At 36.9% G+C, this 19,406-nt stretch overlaps 1 protein-coding gene across 5 annotated transcripts in view; it reads left to right on the forward strand.

The window, feature by feature from the left end:
- Nucleotides 1-19,406, forward strand: part of osbp2b (oxysterol binding protein 2b) — a 94,740-nt gene that overhangs the window by 45,935 nt on the left and 29,399 nt on the right. The window contains exon 1 of one of the 5 annotated variants that reach the window (XM_077241077.1): nt 8,241-8,818. The exons of the other annotated variants lie outside the window; for them this stretch is intronic. Coding sequence (XP_077097192.1) covers nt 8,605-8,818 — 214 coding nt within the window. The 5' untranslated portion in view covers nt 8,241-8,604. Of the gene's footprint in view, nt 1-8,240; nt 8,819-19,406 lie in introns of those variants that run through there. 5 annotated transcript variants of the gene reach the window in all.

The following is a 19,406-nucleotide window of genomic DNA, read 5'->3' on the forward strand; positions in this document are numbered from 1 at the left end:
CTCTTTGCTCTGGTGGTTTTGTTTACAGTATTTCTCTCTTCAGTGAATATGCTGCTTCACACACTCATGAATATTCTCTGGCTGGTCTGCTGTTAAATCTAAATGGTCAAGTTTTGGCTGGTTGGCATGGCCCGTTAGTAGATGCTGTAACTGCACCGTCTGGACCCAAAAACATATTTCTCTATTCACTAGGATTCAAAATGTGTTGTGTATTCTGACTAAATACAGTTTTATACATTCATATTTCAAATGCTTAATTTTTCATGGAGAGGTAAAGGAATAGTTCACCTAAAAGGAACCTGATGTTTTTATCTACTCATCCTCATGCCTTCCCCTCTGCTGTAGCCGAGTTCTCAAATCAAATAATGCATCATGGTCAGAGACATGTTAGATTCAATATGTTTGGCATTGGATAAAATGATGTTGATGCAATTTTGATAGTGTTATTTTAGTATCATTTATATTGTTTTATAGAATTTATTAATAATTAGCTTTCATGTTTTCATTTTTTAATTTAATTTTATAGTTCAAAATTGTGCTGTTGTCTTTTTTATTTTTTAAATATTTTTATTTAGCTCAAATTTATTTTTATTTTAGTTTTAGTAATTATAGTAATTTCAGCTTAACTTAATTTTTAAGTTTTTAATCTAATATTTATATTTTCATTTATTTGAGCTGTATTTCAATACTAAAATACTTTATATATATTTATCAAAAAGTATCGAGTCGTGCATCATATTCCAAGTCTTCTCAAGTCACATAATAGATTAGTGTGAGGAACAGACCGAAATTAAAGTTGTTAGTCAGTGTAAGGGTCTAAAATGGACAACAATATATATATATATATGAGTCACGACTTGATTCTATTACACATTCATTATTCTGAAAAAAGCAACCGTTATATTCTTTTTTTTAACTCCCCTTTTTGTGTTCTTTGAAAGAAAGTAAGTCATGCAGATTTGAAACAACATCATGGGGAGTTTCAGTGACAGAATTTTCTTTTTCAAATAATTTTAAAGCGTATTGTAATAGATGGCCTCAAAGCAGACATGGACTTCTAAAGCAGTAAAACCTCAGCTGAATGTGTGTAAGCAGCATGTTTATTTGTACTTGAGGTTGTAAATAATCTGTCAGGTCTGATCTGGGCTTTAGTTATTGGATTGGTGACTCATGGCACCTTTTAGATGAGATGTCATCTGCATCTGATTATCCTTTCTGGACCGCTGTAACTCATCTCCTTATTTTTAGACTCACACTGTTTTCCAGTCATTTGGTTTACCTATCATCATAATAATACAGCACATAAGAGGCATCCTAGTGTTTTTGTGTCATTAATGCCTTCTAATGCATTCTGGATCATTTGGCGCTGTGTGTACCAGCGAGGTCAGTGGCGCTCCACTAACAGCCAGCTGGATCACAGCCAGGGTCTCCAGGGCAAAAGGGTAAAAGGAACTGAGGGGAGAGACGACTTCATCCCCTAAAGAGGAGTCACTTATAGTGCCTGTGTGATCTGAGACATGCTTTCTTACTAATGATGTGTTCTGGTAGCAGGCGGTCTGTGTATCTCTCTATGAACTTGCTGATTAATACTTGGTTTATTTCCTCTATTAATATTGGCTCATTTGACGTTCACAGGGATTTAAAATGTCTGTGTGTGTGCGCGTCTATATGAGTCATTATTTGTTTGTGTACCGACGGGCTGCTGTTATTTCATAGGTGCGTTTGTGGATTAGGTCTTGTGGAGATGTTGTATCAGCCTGTAATTAAGGAATCATTGTGTGTGTGTGTGTGTGTGTGTGTGTGTGTGTGTGTGTGTGTGTGTGTGTGTGTGTGTGTGTGTGTGTGTGTGTCTGTGTGTGTGTGTGTGTGTGTGTGTGTGTGTGTGTGTGTGTGTGTGTGTGTGTGTGTGTGTGTGTGTGTGTGTGTGTGTGTGTGTGTGATTCCTCTGTAAGCAGGGCCCAATCAGCATATTTTAAGCCTGCATCTCCTTAAGAACTTTTATTTAAATATTAAGGCATCTATGTATGTCTAATTCAAAGTATTGAGTAATTAAATATTCCGGCATGAGCTTTTAAATCAGCAAGTTTTATAGATTCTAAGAAATATTGAAAATAAGAAATACGAAAGCTGGTGATTCCTTGTAGAAAAAAAACTTTTTTTATTTGATTATTTATTTCATATATTTTCTTTTATTTAAATATTAAGTATTTACGTAAATCTAATTTTAAATATGAATTATTTAGGCATAAATGTTTAGATTAGAAGGTCTAAAGAAATACTAATTCAGTCAGGTTTCTTCAAAGTTTTGAGTTTTGACTAGTGTATAAAAAACCTGCAAGATGTGATTTCATGCCTCTGCTCACAAGTCTGTCCTATAAACACCCCTTCAGAATGTGTTATTAAACCTGTGATTATGTTCCTGTGATTTTGACTTTCCACTTTTAGACTTTTCAGATCACTGTATAGTTCTGAGAGTGTATCTGAAGTGTATCTCTGGCAGATATTTAACGCACGCACGGACGCACGTACGGACGCACGCACGCACGCACGCACACACACACACACACACACACACTTACACCCACAGATCTATGCTTGACAGTGATTTTTTATGCAGAGTACTCTGAACTCTCTTTTGAAATCATCTTATTATGGTAGTAGTCATAATTTTTTTTTATAGAATCTTGTTTCCACCACAGAATTACATCTTACAATTCTGACTTTTTTTCTCAAATCAAAGTTTTCAAAGTCGCAATTACATTTATATATTTTTTTTATTCAGTGGTGGAAACAAGCTTCGATTTTTATTTGTTCTTTTTCAGTCATTTTTCAGAGCTCCATTCATTCAGCTCAAGATCACACAACTCATCACATGAGTCTCTTATCACTTATCAGTGGGGTACTATTTGAGAGTTTGTGCTTCAGGATCTTGTCCTCCAGTGGATTCTTCCTTCTGCTGAGTTTTACATATAGACTCTCCTCTTTTAGCATCTTTCATAATTATCTGTATTTCCTCTTGAACTCATTTCTACCCATATACCTCCCTCACTTCATGTCTCTCATTTCTACCAGAATATGATCTAGCTGTTAACTATTAAAACAAATCATTTCAATTTAATTGTCTTTTTGTTCATTTTTAAAGCAATTCCATTGTGACTTTTTAAGTTTGAATGTGTCAGTCATTGTGTTAAAGCTGTAGTTATGCAGGACGATATAGCTGCTTTATCGATCATTCTGGGCCAGCTGTGTGCTGCTCTGGTCTCTTTTTGCTAAAATACAGTCTGTTGTGAGATCATTTACATTATTGTTCAGCGCATATATTGTCATAATTTGAGCTTGATCCCATGTCTGCCGTGCTTGAGTAGAAGACTTACGTCATTCTTCACCTAGTTGTAAAGCAGTAGCACCGGTGCCACTGAGCAGCAATAATGTGCAAAATCTTTAAATACTCTTATTAAATGTACCATTGTTCTTCTATAGCATCATACTGAACTGGCCTACAGCTTCAGTGATTTTATAAGGATCGCTCTTTACATGCTTTCTGTGTAATACAGTCACAATTTGAAGAAAATCTATAGATTTTCATGAGACTTTGTGATTTTTTCTCCTTCATACTTCAGTACAAAGCAGTGCCAAACTTTGACAAAAAAAAGTTCTTTATGATTAGATATTTTATAATAGTAATTTCATAATGTCTTAATATAAAATCAGAAGCAAAACTGCTGTCATCAGGTTATAGTGCAAATTTCATGTCTTTTTTATTTTTTAGTTATTTTAAATGTTAGTTTTAAATTTAAATTGGATAATATTTAGAGCTTGGAAGCAAGTTCTTGAACAGTGCTTGAATTTTACTCTCAAAAGGTTGTACAAACCCTGAAATGAATAATGTAAAAACATTCAACTGTTTCTGCTATAATACCATGGTTACAGTTAGTGTTATTACATATTCCATTGCGAATGTTGGTGATTTGAGGATTGAAAATCCTTCAATAACTCGTTTGTTCATGGCACAATGTTTCTCCTGGTTTCCATTCCTGCATTGTTTGATCTGATATCTATGGTTTAACAGAGAATTCTGCATAGAATTTGAATGCTTCTCACTAGATCTTGCAGCGATGTTAATACTGCAGTGAATTAAAACGCTTTCTTACTGGGGGGCTGTTTACATGACACCATTTAACTAAAAACTGAAAACTTTTTATGCATCTTGGCCTTTCATTTAAATGACAATGGAGTTTTGGGGGCCTGTAATTTTTTTTTTTTTTACTTTTGAAAATGGGTTTTAAAGTGCAAGTTTTTGAAAACAAAATTGTTATCATCTCCATGTAAACTACAAAAACACAAATTTGTGAAAATGATAACGTAAGTTTTTGTGAAAAACTTTTCTGTTTTTAGTACATCGTTGTTGTGTAAACATACCCAAAATGTTGTTGCACCGGCAGGACAAAAGTATATATATATACATGTATACTTTTATACTTTTAATAATATATACAACACCAAATCCAGAAAAGTTGGGACATTTTGTAAAATGCAATAAAATCAAGAATCTATGATTTGTTCATTCTCTTTAACCTTTATTTAACTGACAAAAGTGCAAAGAAAATATTTTCAACGTTTTCATTGACCAACTTAGGTGTATTCTGTAAATATAAACAAATTTTGATTTTGATCGATGCAACAATTCAAAAATCACATTTCAAAATGCAAGATTGCAGAGAATTTAGGTCTTTCACATTCTACCATGCATAATATTGTGAAAAAGATTCTGGGAATACAAGGAAATCTCATTCTGTGTAGGGCAAAGAGACCTCCATTGAATGTGCGTCACATTCAAGCCCTCAGATGGCACTGCATGAGAAACAGTCTTGCTACTCTGTTAAATACAGCCACTGGAGTTTTTGGGAAAACCGATTTCACTGAACACAATCTGCTGTATCAAGAAATTCTGTTACGCAAGGAGAAATCTATACATCAGTTCTATGCAGAGATGCCGGTGAGTTCTCTGTGCCCGAGCTCATCTCAGATGGTCTAGAAGACAATGGAAATGTGTGCTGTGGTCTGATGAGTCCATGTTTCAGCTTGTTTTTTGGAAAAAAACAGACATTGAGTTCTCAGTCCCAAAGATGAAAGGGACCATCCAGACTTTCATCAGCGACAGGTGCAAAAGCAAACATCTGTCATGGTATAGGAGTGCATCAGTGCAAACGGCAGGGTTGACTTGCATGTGTGTGAAGGTACCATTGACGTGGAGACGTATATTGGGATAGTACAGAGACACACACTGCCATCAAGATGACATCTTTCCTGGGAAGCGAGGCAATGTCAGGCCTCATTCACCTACTACACTGTAGAAGGGATGTGCCTGCAGTCCAGATCTGTCTCTTATTGAAAATGTATGGCCTATCATGAAAAGGAGAATCAGAAAACGACAACCACAGACTGTTGAGCAGATGTCTTGTATCAGGTGAGATTGGGTAAAAATTCCACTTGCAAAACTTCAACAATCAGTATCCTCAATTCCCAAATGATTGAAAGATATAATTAAAAGGACATGTGATGACTCTGTGTGGACATGGTATTAATAAATATATGATATATAACTAGAGAGTGCGGTTTTTTCATCTTTATTTGACTCTGTGGTAAACATGCCTCTTTCCCCAATTTTTTTCCCCAATTTTTTTCAAGTGTATTGCCGCCATCAAAATCAAAATTTGTTTATATTTACAAAATTCACTTAAGTTGGTCAGTGAAAATGTTTATTTTTACTTTTGTCAGTTAATTAAATAAAGGTTAAAGAGAATTAACAAATCACAGATTCTTGATTTTATTGCATTTTACAAAATGTCCCAACTTTTCTGGATTTGGGGTTGTAAATCATTTTTAAATACATATATTAAATATACAACTTTACATAGATTATTTCAGTGATTATTTGGTTTTGCATGATAACCAAGTATGTGAATACATTTATATGATCATTTTCATATGTTAAGTAGGCCATAGCTTAAAATACAATACTTGTGTTGGTCCTTGTGCTGGCGTATTTGCTTATTTGGATGGAAACATCTGATGATGGAATCTAAAGTTGAGGGTAATGATTGAGGTCAGGAGATAATGTAATAATTGCGACAGGCCTGTCTGTGGTATGCCATCTGCCCTTCATTCTTTTCATCTAGCACACTCTTTATTTCTTGTTGCCAATTACCAGACTGAGTCACTGTCGCTGATGGTCTTCAGCACAGGAACTCAGTGCTGGTTAGTGCTGGTCTGAAACGGCTGCGTAGGGGGAAGTTAAAAAAGTTTACTCGTTTTCAGCATGAAATAAAATCTATCTTGGTTTTAAATTGCTATGAGGAGGCACAAACACTTTTACATGTCAGAAGTTTTCAATTATAATGGATTATGGTTAGCATATATATATATATATATATATATATATATATATATATATATATATTGTATGTGTGTGTGTTTGTTTCTGTGTGTGTGTGTGTGTGTGTGTGTGTGTGTGTGTGTGTGTGTGTGTGTGTGTGTGTGTGTGTGTGTGTGTGTGTGTGTGTGTGTGTGTGTGTGTGTGTGCGCGCGTGCGTGCATGAGAGAGAGCATGTTTTTGGCGTGTGCAATGGCATCCATGTTGTGTTGTATTTGTCAGTGTAGATCATCTGAATTGAGCCTGATGGATGCCATGCGTGTTCACACACACATTACTGAAGGTGACTTTGTGGTTCAGCAGAAGTAATTGCGTATTGCACAGTGGCACACAACTCTTCTGGTGTGTGTGTGTGTGTGGTTGTTTCAACACATCAGTGACCTTGCCCTGCTTTAAACGGTCAGAGCACTGCAGCGGACACAGAGCCCTGCTGAGGCTGAACAGAGTGTCGTCCTCTCAGGAGTTTGTAATGAGAATTAGAGGTTTCTAATTTAAACTTTTTTTCTTTTCTTTTTTTGCTTTTACACAAAGTAATATTAGTTGTGTTAAGCACTTGTGATAATAAATATTGTTAAAAATGTTTTTGTAAAATTTGTATTTAATGGATTTAATGTTGGTGTAACAGAACCAAGCTAGTAATCGCTGTGCATGTAAACCTCACTCCCCTGGCCTCAAGAGGTGCACTAGTGACTTGCACTAGAGACTGATGCTAGAGACTGCAGTCTTTAGCGTCCTTGTTAGCGCGCCCTCCCATTCCGGTGTGGTGAAGAGATGAGTCCCACCTTAGGACCCAAGCAATCCGATTGGTTCAAAGCACGTTTTATGGGTAATCGCTGTAGTGCTTGGTTACAAATCAGACAAAATCCCTTTATTATATAAGTCGTTACTACGTTATAACAACCATTAATGTCTTTTAACCTGTACGTTGCATATACTAGTATGTAAGCAAAGCTATAGATTGTGAAATTAAAAAATTGTGTTTGAAATTAAATAGATTGTGTTTTTTTAGTGAGCTTACATATACAATTCGATTACTATACAATAGCTGTCTGTCTTTCTGTAAAGCTGTGTGTACTGTGAAAAGCGCTATCCAAATAAATATATTACTTGATGGCAGAAGCCATCAAGCCATCAAGCCATCAAGCTAGATGGCAGAAGCTAGACTACCTGCTTAAAATATTTTTACAAACTGATTTTATCTTATCTTGTACATAGCAGCGGGATTTAGCTGTAGGCCTACATAGCAGTGGGATTTAGCATTCGCTAACACATCAAGCTTAAACAGCTCACGTTAGCTTTAACAAGTTATCGCGAGAACAGCTTTAGATCAGGCATACTACTGGGGTCCTAAGGTGGTTCTCATCTCTACTGTGGGACTCATCTCTATACCACATTGGAAACGCCGGTTTAAGTAGGACCGGTTCGGTTACATTAGCAATGTTGCTTTGATTATTACTTAGGTGTTTATTCAACTAAGTTTGGGGGCAGTAAGATTTTGTTATGTTTTTGAAAGAAGTCTCTTATGCTCATCAACGCTGCATTTATTTGATCAATAATATCATATTATGAATTACTATTACATTTCAAAACTGATAAACCTAAAATTTGCTCAGTTTTACTAAAATAAAAATCAACCTGTATGACATAAATGTGCCTGTAGTTGAAGAAACATCTACTTTTTCTCGTCACTAAACTCAGGATAGTCATTGCAGGAGGTGTGTGAATGCGAAAGCAAGGACAGAAGGTGTGTTCAAGACAGCAGTGTACTGCAGACTACTGTATCCCTCCCTCCCCCTCACTCTGTCCTACTCTACACTGCATTAAGCTGTGCACGAGGAGAGGAATGCCAATATGCTGCGCTACCGGAGTGTGTGTGTGCGCGTTCTGAAGGTGAAGTGGGATAGCGAGGATGTGAAATCAAGGCCGGTGAGGTCTATAATTGTGCTGGCTCTAGAGAGAAGTGTTTGCTCTTTTGCAGCATGACAGCGACCGTGTGTGCATGCGACCACGTCTGTGATGCCGGATGAGAAGACTCCGCTTCCCCCTGCACTCACCAGCTGATATAGTAGTCCGGCATACTTCCTGTGCAGCGGTTGGTTGAGCAAGTGTATGCGAGTGTGTGAGGAGCGGAGAGGAGGGAAAGAGGAGCGGCAGGCCTGTAGTGTGGTGGAATGAAGAGTGGAGCATGCTGGGGGCCGGGAACGGTGCGCTCCTTCTGCAGCTCGGGCTGTCTGAGCCGCTTCAGCCGTGGTCAGTGCACTCAAACCGGAGGAAGAGATGACACTTCCTCATCTTTATCGCATACTCCTGCTCCTCTCGCTCTCGTACGGGCACCGACTCGTTCCTCTTCGTTCTGTCATCTCCTGAACCTCACCTGCCTCAGAGGTAGGATATGAGCAAACCGACTCTTAACTTTGTTCTGCTGTAATCTCTGTTTCGTTCTCCTGGTCGTCTTGCAAGGAAGTGTAAGGTCAGCACTTCCTCCCCCCGCCTCATTTTCATGTCCAGTGTTTGATTGACGTGTCCAAGCGGTCTGTAACGTGTTCGCATCATGCTCCTGACTTCATGTGGAGCTTTACTCTCTCTCTCTCTGTCTCTGTCTCTGAATTGTGTTTGTGTGGAGATTTAAATATTGCTTTCAGTATTGTGGATTGTGAATGAGCTCTTCTTTAGTACAGCACAGCTGTTCAGTCTTGACGTCAATTTGAAAAAGTTTTTTAAAAATTTGTTTTGGATTTATGAATTAAATAATGTTTGTGGTTAATATTACTGGAAGAGACTTGCACATTTTGTCCTACAAAAAATGACATGCTATCATACCTCAAACATAGATTTGTTTAATATAAGTTGCTAACAAGTTGTTACATATACACTGCCATTACTGTATGTGATTTTTATCTGAATGTGATCTGTATCAAATTTGTGGTGCATAATAGATAGTACTGTACAAGGTGTACATAGAACGCGATACATTATGGGTTATTATGGTCTTATGTTATACAGGGCATGATATTTCATGACCCTTCAATTGCATCAGTGTGATCAATGAAAGTCAGTCTTTGTCTTGAATCATTCCTGAGCTCTTCGTGCAGCAGCTGTGAGACCTTTAGCAGTGCTGAACTGAGATTCACAGACAGTTTTATGGCTGACAGGGAGCTCAAGTTTGAGCTTGAGGACATAAACAGTCAATTCAAGTCTAATTTAAGATGCCAGAGATTTAGAAAGAAATCTGTACAATTTTAGATCTTATGATCTTAGTGCTGGAGACAGAATGTGATCAGATGCTGAATAAACCATGGGGTAATAACAAAGTCAAGGGATCTTGACTGGATTGACATGCAAAACTTTAAAATATTTTCAATTTAAGGAATCACTGTATTGTAATCATTACGAGCACAAGTTGTAAATGCTGCCTAACTTGTTAGCTGTCTGCTTAAATGCACAAGATGTACTTTTTTTGCATTAAAATACCCAAAACACTAGAACTATATGTTATATATTTGGTTAACTTGTGTAGGCCTACTTACTTTATCTCAAATGTTTCCAACAATGTTTATATCTGCGTTACCCTCGATTTCCTTCTGTTGAAACCAACGGTGCGCGTCTCAATTAGCTCCCGAGCTTGTGAACCAGTATACTGATGTCTCTATTTCCGGTGATAGGACATTGTCCTCACTGTACAACATCACTACTGGTATTTATGAACAACAGCAGAGGGGATATCTTTCTGTCATTACTTGTAATGTTTTTCTACATTATGATAGATACTTTGCTTGCTACGCATACGTGCAACATTTAAGCCATAAATAAATTATAAATGTTATCTAGATTATGTTCATTACCAGTCTAACAAGGTATGTTTATGCTTAAAAATAATGGTTTGTATTTTTAAAAACATCTATCGGGTGTCAATATGTGTAGTGAGTTGGATCACATAATCTAAAGTTTCGTGCTTCAGACCTTCTGTTAAGTGAACATAGTGAGCATCCATGCTCCCTGCTCCCTTCACGGTGCATTGTGGGACTAATAGGGAGCGAACGTTTCAGTGCACTGGAAGGATTATGCGATTGAGAGACAACCCGATCAGTGCCCTGACTTCTGAACTAGGGAGCTGATTGAGATACACCATGAAAACCTCAAGACGCTTTAATGTGTTTTATTAGACAGATGAGCAGCTGTTTAGATAACTTTATTCACAGAAAACCAGTCATTGTTTGGTAACACTTTATTTTACAGTGTTCTTGTTACATATGTTACATGTAATTACCATAGTAATAACAGTAAATTATGCCTAATTACATGCAATTAACCCTCAACCAAATCCTAATCCTACCCTAACCCTATAGTAAGTACATGTAGTTAATTAATATTACACTGTACTTAAATATGTAATTACACTGTAACAATGACACTTTAAAATAAAATGTAACCCATTGTTTTATAGCTCAACATGGTTAGTCTTATTGTATAAATCTCTTGTTTTCTTGATTTACCGCAAGTAACATGTTTGTACCCAAAAAGTAAATCGGACAATACTATTTTGTCAAGTGGTTAACATAGCATAATCAGAAAGAGCTTTTTGTGTAATAACAGTAATACAGCATTTTCTTTTATTTTGACTTATCACGAGAGGAAAAATTACATTTTAGTTGCATAACATCATTTAATAGAAACGTCCTGTAGGATTTTCTTATGCAGAGGACAAAAAATAGTTTAAAGTATACAAATATTTAAAGTATATTTTTAAAGTACATTTTTATATTTTTAAAGTATATTTCTAAAAAGTCCATACAATGAAAGTCAGTGGGCACCAATGTTGTTTGGTTACAAATGTTTCTTTAAAACATGTTCTGTCTTTTGCAGAAGAAAGAAAGATAACAGAATTTTCATTACTGGGCTTTTTGGACAGTCTTTTTAGTGAGGCTGGGCCATATTTCCTGATTTTAGTTCTCAAATGATGCTGTTTAAAATAGTAATTTACTTTTTGTCCCCTCTCTCTATGTATGGTTATTTACGCTGGAGCCTTTCAGTTATTGCATAATTTATGCAATAACTATGAGTTACTGTGCTCTACATTGTGGGTGTGTGAGAGTGTTGTAGGTCAGAGTGACATTGAAATGAAGGATATCTATTTCCTCCACACATACGATGGCCAATCATGAGACTATGCAAACATGCATGTTCACCCTCTTAAGACTGACGGTGATGCCCTGTTTTGATATGATGACCCAAAAGCTCTCTGTCCTTCTGTGACTATTGTACTGATGTGTAAAAAACAAGAATGCAGATCGTAATCTCTGACTGTACATACGGTTCTGTGGATGTGTGATCCGTTCCTCACTGACAGTTGTCACAGTCTTTGCTCTAATTTTGAACTGAACATGAAGCCCTTTTCTCCTGTATGTCCTCCACACAAAAATCAATAATGCAGTTATACAGCAGCCAGTTTATTTAGTCAATAACCTTTGTTTTTAGAAAACCACACCAGTTACCAGCTTTTATTTTGAGCTATAAATACAGACTAATTTCTCTGTCTATTGTTAGTTGGATATGAGGGTGAAAATGGATCATTATGGTGGCATACAGTATGTTGAGACAGTTTTACAGTACGTTTAACTACACTGAAGTGAATAAATGCATTAGCAACCTTTTTTAGACAGACACACGCACACACACACACACACACACACACACACACACACACACACACACACACACACACACACACACACACACACACACACACACACACACACACACACACACACACACACACACACACACACACACACACATACACACACACACACACACTATTTTTCATTTTGTAAAGCCTGCATCTAAAGTAATCAAATCTTGTGCACTTACTATTGGCTCTAAGTAAACTCACTGTATAGTGACCTTTGTTATACACAGCAACCACTTGCCAGTTGCCTTATTAAAAAACTAGTAAGTTTGAGAAACATTTTTGTTTTTAAAAGAGAACAACTTAAGCTACACTGTAACAAAAATAGTGTATATGTTTTATATTTGGCTTCTGTTTTACAATTTAAATAATAACCATGTTTTTCGCTTCATTAGACAGCATTAGCTTCTGTGTTTTTTGGATGTTTTGACATGTAAGATGATAGCAGTAATGATGATCATTTCAGCAAGGGATTCAGTGCATTTAGTTTTAATTTAATCAAATAATTTTACTCTTCAGATTTGAGCAAACAGTCCGTTGAAAAGAACCTGATAAAAGAAAATTATAATAATATAATTTTAATTATAAAATTAAAAACTAGGCCCCTTTTTAATCTTGTTTTTGTATTGTTCAATTTTGTTGTTCAATATCATTTCATGCATAATCATGACCAATCTTTATTCTCATTATCAACCATTGGTGTCATTCAGATAACTTCTGTACATCCCTAGTAGTAATAATATGTATTATATATAGCTGTTGTGTTGTAATACTTCATATATGAAACAACCCAATAAATTGCTTTGGGTAATTAAGGTAATCCTACAATAATTTTTAAGGACATTCTTTTCAGGAATTGAATCTGGCCCATACAGTTTTTACAATTCCATCAGAAACAATGTTATGTCTTTGTTGTGCCATTAAACCGTTAATTGTAGGGTTATTTGTGACCATTAACACTTTAATACTCAGCTTAGAGTAGTAATTTATAGAGTCAATTAATTACTGTGATTTAATTAATTGTCTTGTCATTATACCACTGTTTGTTCTCACTGGGAAAGTACTGTTTCCAGCAGTAAGTAAAGGTGATCCATAGCAGTTCCTGCATCAATTAATCCATGTGAGTCAATACTAAGCTTTGTTGTCAATAAATCAGCTCTATTGTCGTTCATTCTAATCAAGGACTTGAGAGCTTTCACAGAATAGAGCAGCGGCATTTTTAAATGGATTTTTACCACCTTCTCACCTTTGAGTGACAAACAGTATAACCATTGTTTGTCTTTGTCTTTTACAAAGATCTCTCTAGCCCTATATGTGATGACACCTTTTATATATATCATTTTATTGTATTATTTTTTGAAAAGTACAGTTCTACTAAGCACATTAGTTGTGGCCTTGCCCTTGATTTCTATCCTAACAGAACCTGATCTGTAAATAATATTGTTTGATGACTAAAAGTTGAAATTACAGTCATTATTCAGTGTCCTTAATCAGGTTTAACAATGTGTCAATCATTATGTGGCAAAGACTGTCTAGTGTCACTTTCTCATTATCATTAATGGATTTGATTCCCCTTGAGGGAGGCTGAGTTTTGCTATTGAGTCAGTCTATTGTAAGTTGCATATGAGGGTGAAAATGAATAATTATGGTGGCATACAGTATGTTTTTACAGTATGAACTACACAGAAATCAACAAGTGAATTAGTAACCTTTATTTAGATACACACACTATTGTTCATTTTGTGGAGCCTGTATCTAAAATCTTACTATTGGCTCTAAGTAAACTTATACTGACCTTTGTTATATACAGCAACACTAGCCAGTAACCTAGTTAAAAGACTAGTAAGTCTTGTAAACATTTTTGCTTTTTGTCAGTCATGATATGGCAGAGACTGTCTAGTAACTCTCTCATTATCATTATTGGATCTGATCCCACTTGAGGTATGTTGAGTCTTGCTCGTGGAACAACAGCAAGAAAGAATCCACACCAGCACCCGTTTTTTTCTCAGTACAATTATGCATTTAGTAGACTCTCTTATTCAAAGACACTTGCATAGATTATGCAGCACTGGCCGTGAGCACCTAGCATCCATGACATATACAATAGATGATTTAAAGGATTAGTTCACCTCAAAATTAAAATTTCCTGATAATTTACTCACCCCAATGCCATCCAAGATGTGTAAAAAAATAAAAATTATATACTTTTTAACCACAATTGTTCGTCTTGTGCTGGTCTGCGACGCGTCAGGCATTACGTAATCACGTTGGAACGGTCACGCTAAAACGTTTGGGTTTCAAAAGATGTAAACATCCAGGATACGCACACGAAAGGACCATTTTAAACAATAAACTGACACAAAGACATAAATGTGTCATTCAACATACAAGAAAATTTGAACGATCCTCCTTCTTCATGCTTGTAAACAATGGGGCGGTACTTCCGCCTACGTCCAGATTATTCTTAAAGACCCCAGCCATTCCAGTCATTGTCTGTTTTCTCCTTTAACATCTGAGATACAGAACAGAAGTGCCCAGGCACAGCTTTCACCCACAGGCAATAAGAATTCAACCTCACTGCTATAATTTAATTACAGCAATAATCTTTCCAAAAACCCGCTTTTGAGTGTTCATGTATGACAGTTTTTTTCTATTCTGTCCAACTGTATTATTAACCTTAAGTTAACACAATTTATTTTGTCATTTATTTCTGTCTAAATCTTGATTGTCAAAACCTGCTGGTGTAAAGAAAAGTGACGCCACGCCAAGTATGGTGCTCTACATTTCACCCATCCAAATGCACATGCACTGCAGTGAGCACACACAGAGTTTTTTGTATTTTTTGCTGCAGCGCCCAGGGAGCGATTGGGGGTTAGTTGCCTTGCTCAAGGGCAGCTCAGTAGTAGGCAATGAGAGTGGAAGAGAGTGCTCTTTCTTCATTCACTCCCCCCACCTACTTTTCCTGCCGGTACTGAGACTTGAACCCGCGACTTTCGGGTTACAAGTCCGACTCTCTAACCATTAGGCCACAACTGCTTCTATACTACTTCTATAATACTACTTCTAGACTCAGGAGTGGCTGGAGAAGGTTGAACGCTTCCTTCTGCTCATTGCAGTGCTACATAATATCTGCATTATCATGTTTCATCTGCAGCGCATCCACCTGAGCTGGCCATGCTTTTATCACTCAAATTGACAAAAAGCAAAAGAGATTGCATCCTTTGATCCAATTTAAATCATTTTAAATAAATGCAAATACAAGCTAAAACTAAAGGATTGGGCAATTATTTGGCATGTGTACTATATAATTTTATATACATTGGAGGGACATTCTTGCATTTTCTAAATTGAAATTATAGTCTGTATTATATCTCCCACATTACTCCCTGAAGCCTTTACAGTCCTATGCAATAAAGACAAAAATGGCACCCACACAAAAAAAAGTGAAATTGTTTGGCATTGCAAGAAGATCAGCTTCACTAGGACACTGCTCAGTTTGACCATCTTCTGTTTGTAACCTCACAGTGAAAGCTGGCAGAGTTTATCCCAACTTCTTACATGGGTTCTTAAAATCCTTTTTAATCTTTTGAGTTCTGTTATAGAAAACTTGAAAACCGTTTTAAATCCTATGTGAATGTAAACTATTGTTGGCAGTGGCATCAGTACAGTACATTTGGAGGAATGTTAACCAGTTTATACATTTATTAATTCTGAAGTTATTCCTTTCTCAGATTTATTATCAAATCATTACAGGCTGGTAGGTTGTACATCATACTTTAGTATAGTTTAATGTACGTATTTCATGCATACAGCTGAACTAAGGAAATTTGTAATGGTCAAAAGGTTAGTTGTAATCAAAGATAATATGCTACTAAATTACAATTTAATGTGGGAGTTAATTCTTTAATCTGATGTTAAGCTGATTTTAGATTGTAAATACAGACAGGAGGTGCCAGGTGGGTTTGTATCGAGCTCCTTTTTCTGTAATGTCACTCTTTGTAAAGAGATATTTGTGTGTTGTGCTTGAAAACTGTGACATCTAGGAACAGACCTCTATGATGACTGGTGTCTTGCAGAAGGATAAGGCCTGTAAGTATTATAAAATAGCAAGCCACTTTGTCCTTTTGCCGAATGGTTTCAAGACAGCTGATGATTGTAATCTCCAGCACACAGCAGATTTACCCTGTGCCAGCTGCACATTACCCTCAGACCTTCATCAGCAGCTCTTCTAAAGCTAAAGGGTGACAGGGTGAAAACCGCTCTTAATGTAAAGCTGTTTCTGAATTGTGTGTGTGTGTGTGTGTGTGTGTGTGTGTGTGTGTGTGTGTGTGTGTGTGTGTGTGTGTGTGTGTGTGTGTGTGTGTGTGTGTGTGTGTGTGTTTTCTGGCTGTACTGTATGTGTGTGCGCTCAGGATTAAGGAGTAAGGGAAAGAGATGAAATACTTTTATACTGCATACTGTGCAGTATATAATGTATACAGTTTATAATGATTGAAACAATATGCAATAACCAAAAAACATCATTGGTGTTTTCTATTGTAAATATGATTATTTATTATTTGGAGTTATATATACTGTATATATAATGTAAGGTAAAATGTCAATTTGCTTTTGTACACATTTAAAACAGTTTACACAGTTAATGGGCCCTTTAACGATCTGAAACGCAAGTGTCAAAGCGCAAAGCGCAAGTAACTCTGTGGGCGGATCCCGGCGCTGTTGCTATTTTCCCGGCGGGATAAATGCCTCTTGTGCCTGGCGCAAATCTAAAAGGGCTTGGTCTGAAGTAGCTTCATTATTCATAGGTGTGGTTTGGGCGTAACGGGAAACAAACCAATAAGAGCTTTATATCGCATTCCCTTTAAGAGCATGATGAACGAGGTGCGCTTGTTCCATGGCGCAATACTATTATAACGGCGCATTTACCAGGCGCGCTTCAGAATCGGTTCTCAGCCGAGGAGTTTGATGTTTTCGTCAGGGCCGTAAAAGAAAGAGAAGTGACATTGGGGTTGGGACAAACCCACCCAAATTAGCTTCGGTTAAACATGCATATAATAATTTGGGTAAATGTGTAAGCTTTATGCCTATTCTCCCCATCGTAATGGACACAACAATGATTTCCTTCGTGTTTTAATATTTTTCCTTATAATAATGTATCATTTGCAAAAAGTTAAATGCATCTGTGTAGATGAGAGAATCATCTACAGTGTATGCGCGTTGTTCACACTCTGTATTATGGCCAAGCATGCGCGCTTAAAATAGCATATGAATGTACGCGCAACGCGCCACTGACTTTAGACTAGGTTTTTTCTGGTCAGTGGCGCAATTGTTTTATAGAACAGCAAAATAGCATGTGGGAAAGTTTGCGCCGGAACACACCTCCTCTTTGAACCGCCCCGGGGAGCGCAAGTGTATTTCTTAGTTAACCGACGTGTGTCTGTGGAGGGAAAAGTCCGCTTTGCGCGGGTGCAAAATAGGAATGATACATGCGTCAGTGTACAAATCATTTGTGCCGGGTGAAAGATAGGGTCCTATATATATTTGGTTGCCAGTTGCCGCTCGCATCAAATTCAAGTCACTGACTTTTGACTGACTTTTGACACTTGATCCATTAATACTAACACTTTATCTTCTATTCTATATCTATTATCTTAAAAAAAAAAATTCTCATTTGTAAGTCGCTTTGGATAAAAGTGTCTGCTAAATGAATAAATGTAAAATGTAAAAATATATTTCAGCATGCCATTTTACATTGCATTTTATTTTTTATTTAAATAATTAAAAATGAAAAGTAACCATATTTTATAATTGTAATATATTAGTATATGAACAATACAAATCAGTTATTATTTCATTTTAAGTCCGCTGTCAAGGTTCCATTGTGGGACACGATTACAGTGTGCTCTGGTTGTATACTGCACATTTTGCCATATGTAGTTGATTCTGGTGTTCCATGCGCACACAACCAAATTTGCATATTGTGCACAATATAGGACTACATACTGCACAAAAAGTACTTGGTATGGCAATATGCTGTTCGAAAAATTCCCACAGATTCCATCTGTCAGCAGTCACATGACACACGGCTCACAAATACATGATGTATGCGCAGGATCATCCAGTGTGTGTGCGCATATGTGTCTGTTGTGGCTAATGGAAAGAGAGAAAAGAAGAAGCTCTTGAAATGGACTATTTAATTGAATGCACTCGCCATGCCAGCGTTTAGACCCTTGAGATGTCATTCTGTTGCCGTTTAGATTAAAACAGTCAATAACTATCTCAAGGCCAGTGGTTAATCTGGCACCCAGCACAACAATGAACAGAGAAGCAGGAGAGACCTTTTTACTGCATAATAATTACTGTTTAAATCTGGAATTAGGTCAAAGAAGACACTCATTTAGTTAGCATAACTAAACTTCTTTCTACAGGAAGTGCCCTAAAGTGCCTCCACACATGATGTTTTCTATCTACGTATGTTATTGTTGAGTCATGAGAAGGTTAATGTGTTCAGTCTCTGAACAGTTTGCTGACGGCTGCTCTGCTCTCTGCTGAGGAGGAACAAACACAGTCAAATCAATCTCACCCTTGCCCTGCTCCGCTGCTCTGAACAAGGTTGCCATGTCCTCGTCTCTCACACGCACTATGCCACATCTTTCCCCCCCAAACGTTCTTTCTTGTGTCAGAGATTAGCTTATAAACATGCATTTTCTAAATTCATCTTGTTATTTGTGTGACGTATGAAATGTGACTCTGAGTAGCTGTCTTATTGTGTCCGTGTTGCATGATTCTATCATGGCCTCAGCTCAGCATCAGCAACTCTGCTCTGATGCGAATTCTCCAAATTTGTGTGACTTCTGTCACTGGAGGGGAGCCATTGTGTTGTGTGAAAATCTGTAATGCGTGTGTGTGTGTGTGTGTGTGTGTGTGTGTGTGTGTGTGTGTGTGTGTGTGTGTGTGTGTGTGTGTGTGTCTGTGTGTCTGTGTGTGTGTGGGAGCGTGTCCACACATGCCAATGAACATTAATGATGGCAGCTGTGAAATCATGCAGAGTGAACACTTGGGAATCCAAATTATTTATCATTTATTTTTAGCCCGTCCTTTCCACTAGCAAATGTTTATAGCCTAGATATCAGGCACACTAAGTCATTTTATGTTAGCATTGCTTATTTTTCTACTTAAATAACCAATATGGTGGTCTTACACTCTAGCTACGGAAATAGATGCAGGTCAGGATCAGATAAAAACTAAAGTTTTTGGTGACAAAGGAATGACTTGGAAGAAGGAAAT

The sequence above is a fragment of the Siphateles boraxobius genome, unplaced genomic scaffold, assembly GCF_051911475.1.
Source record: "Siphateles boraxobius isolate OS27281-9 unplaced genomic scaffold, OSU_SipBor_1 24, whole genome shotgun sequence".
NCBI classification, from domain to species: Eukaryota; Metazoa; Chordata; class Actinopteri; order Cypriniformes; family Leuciscidae; genus Siphateles; species Siphateles boraxobius.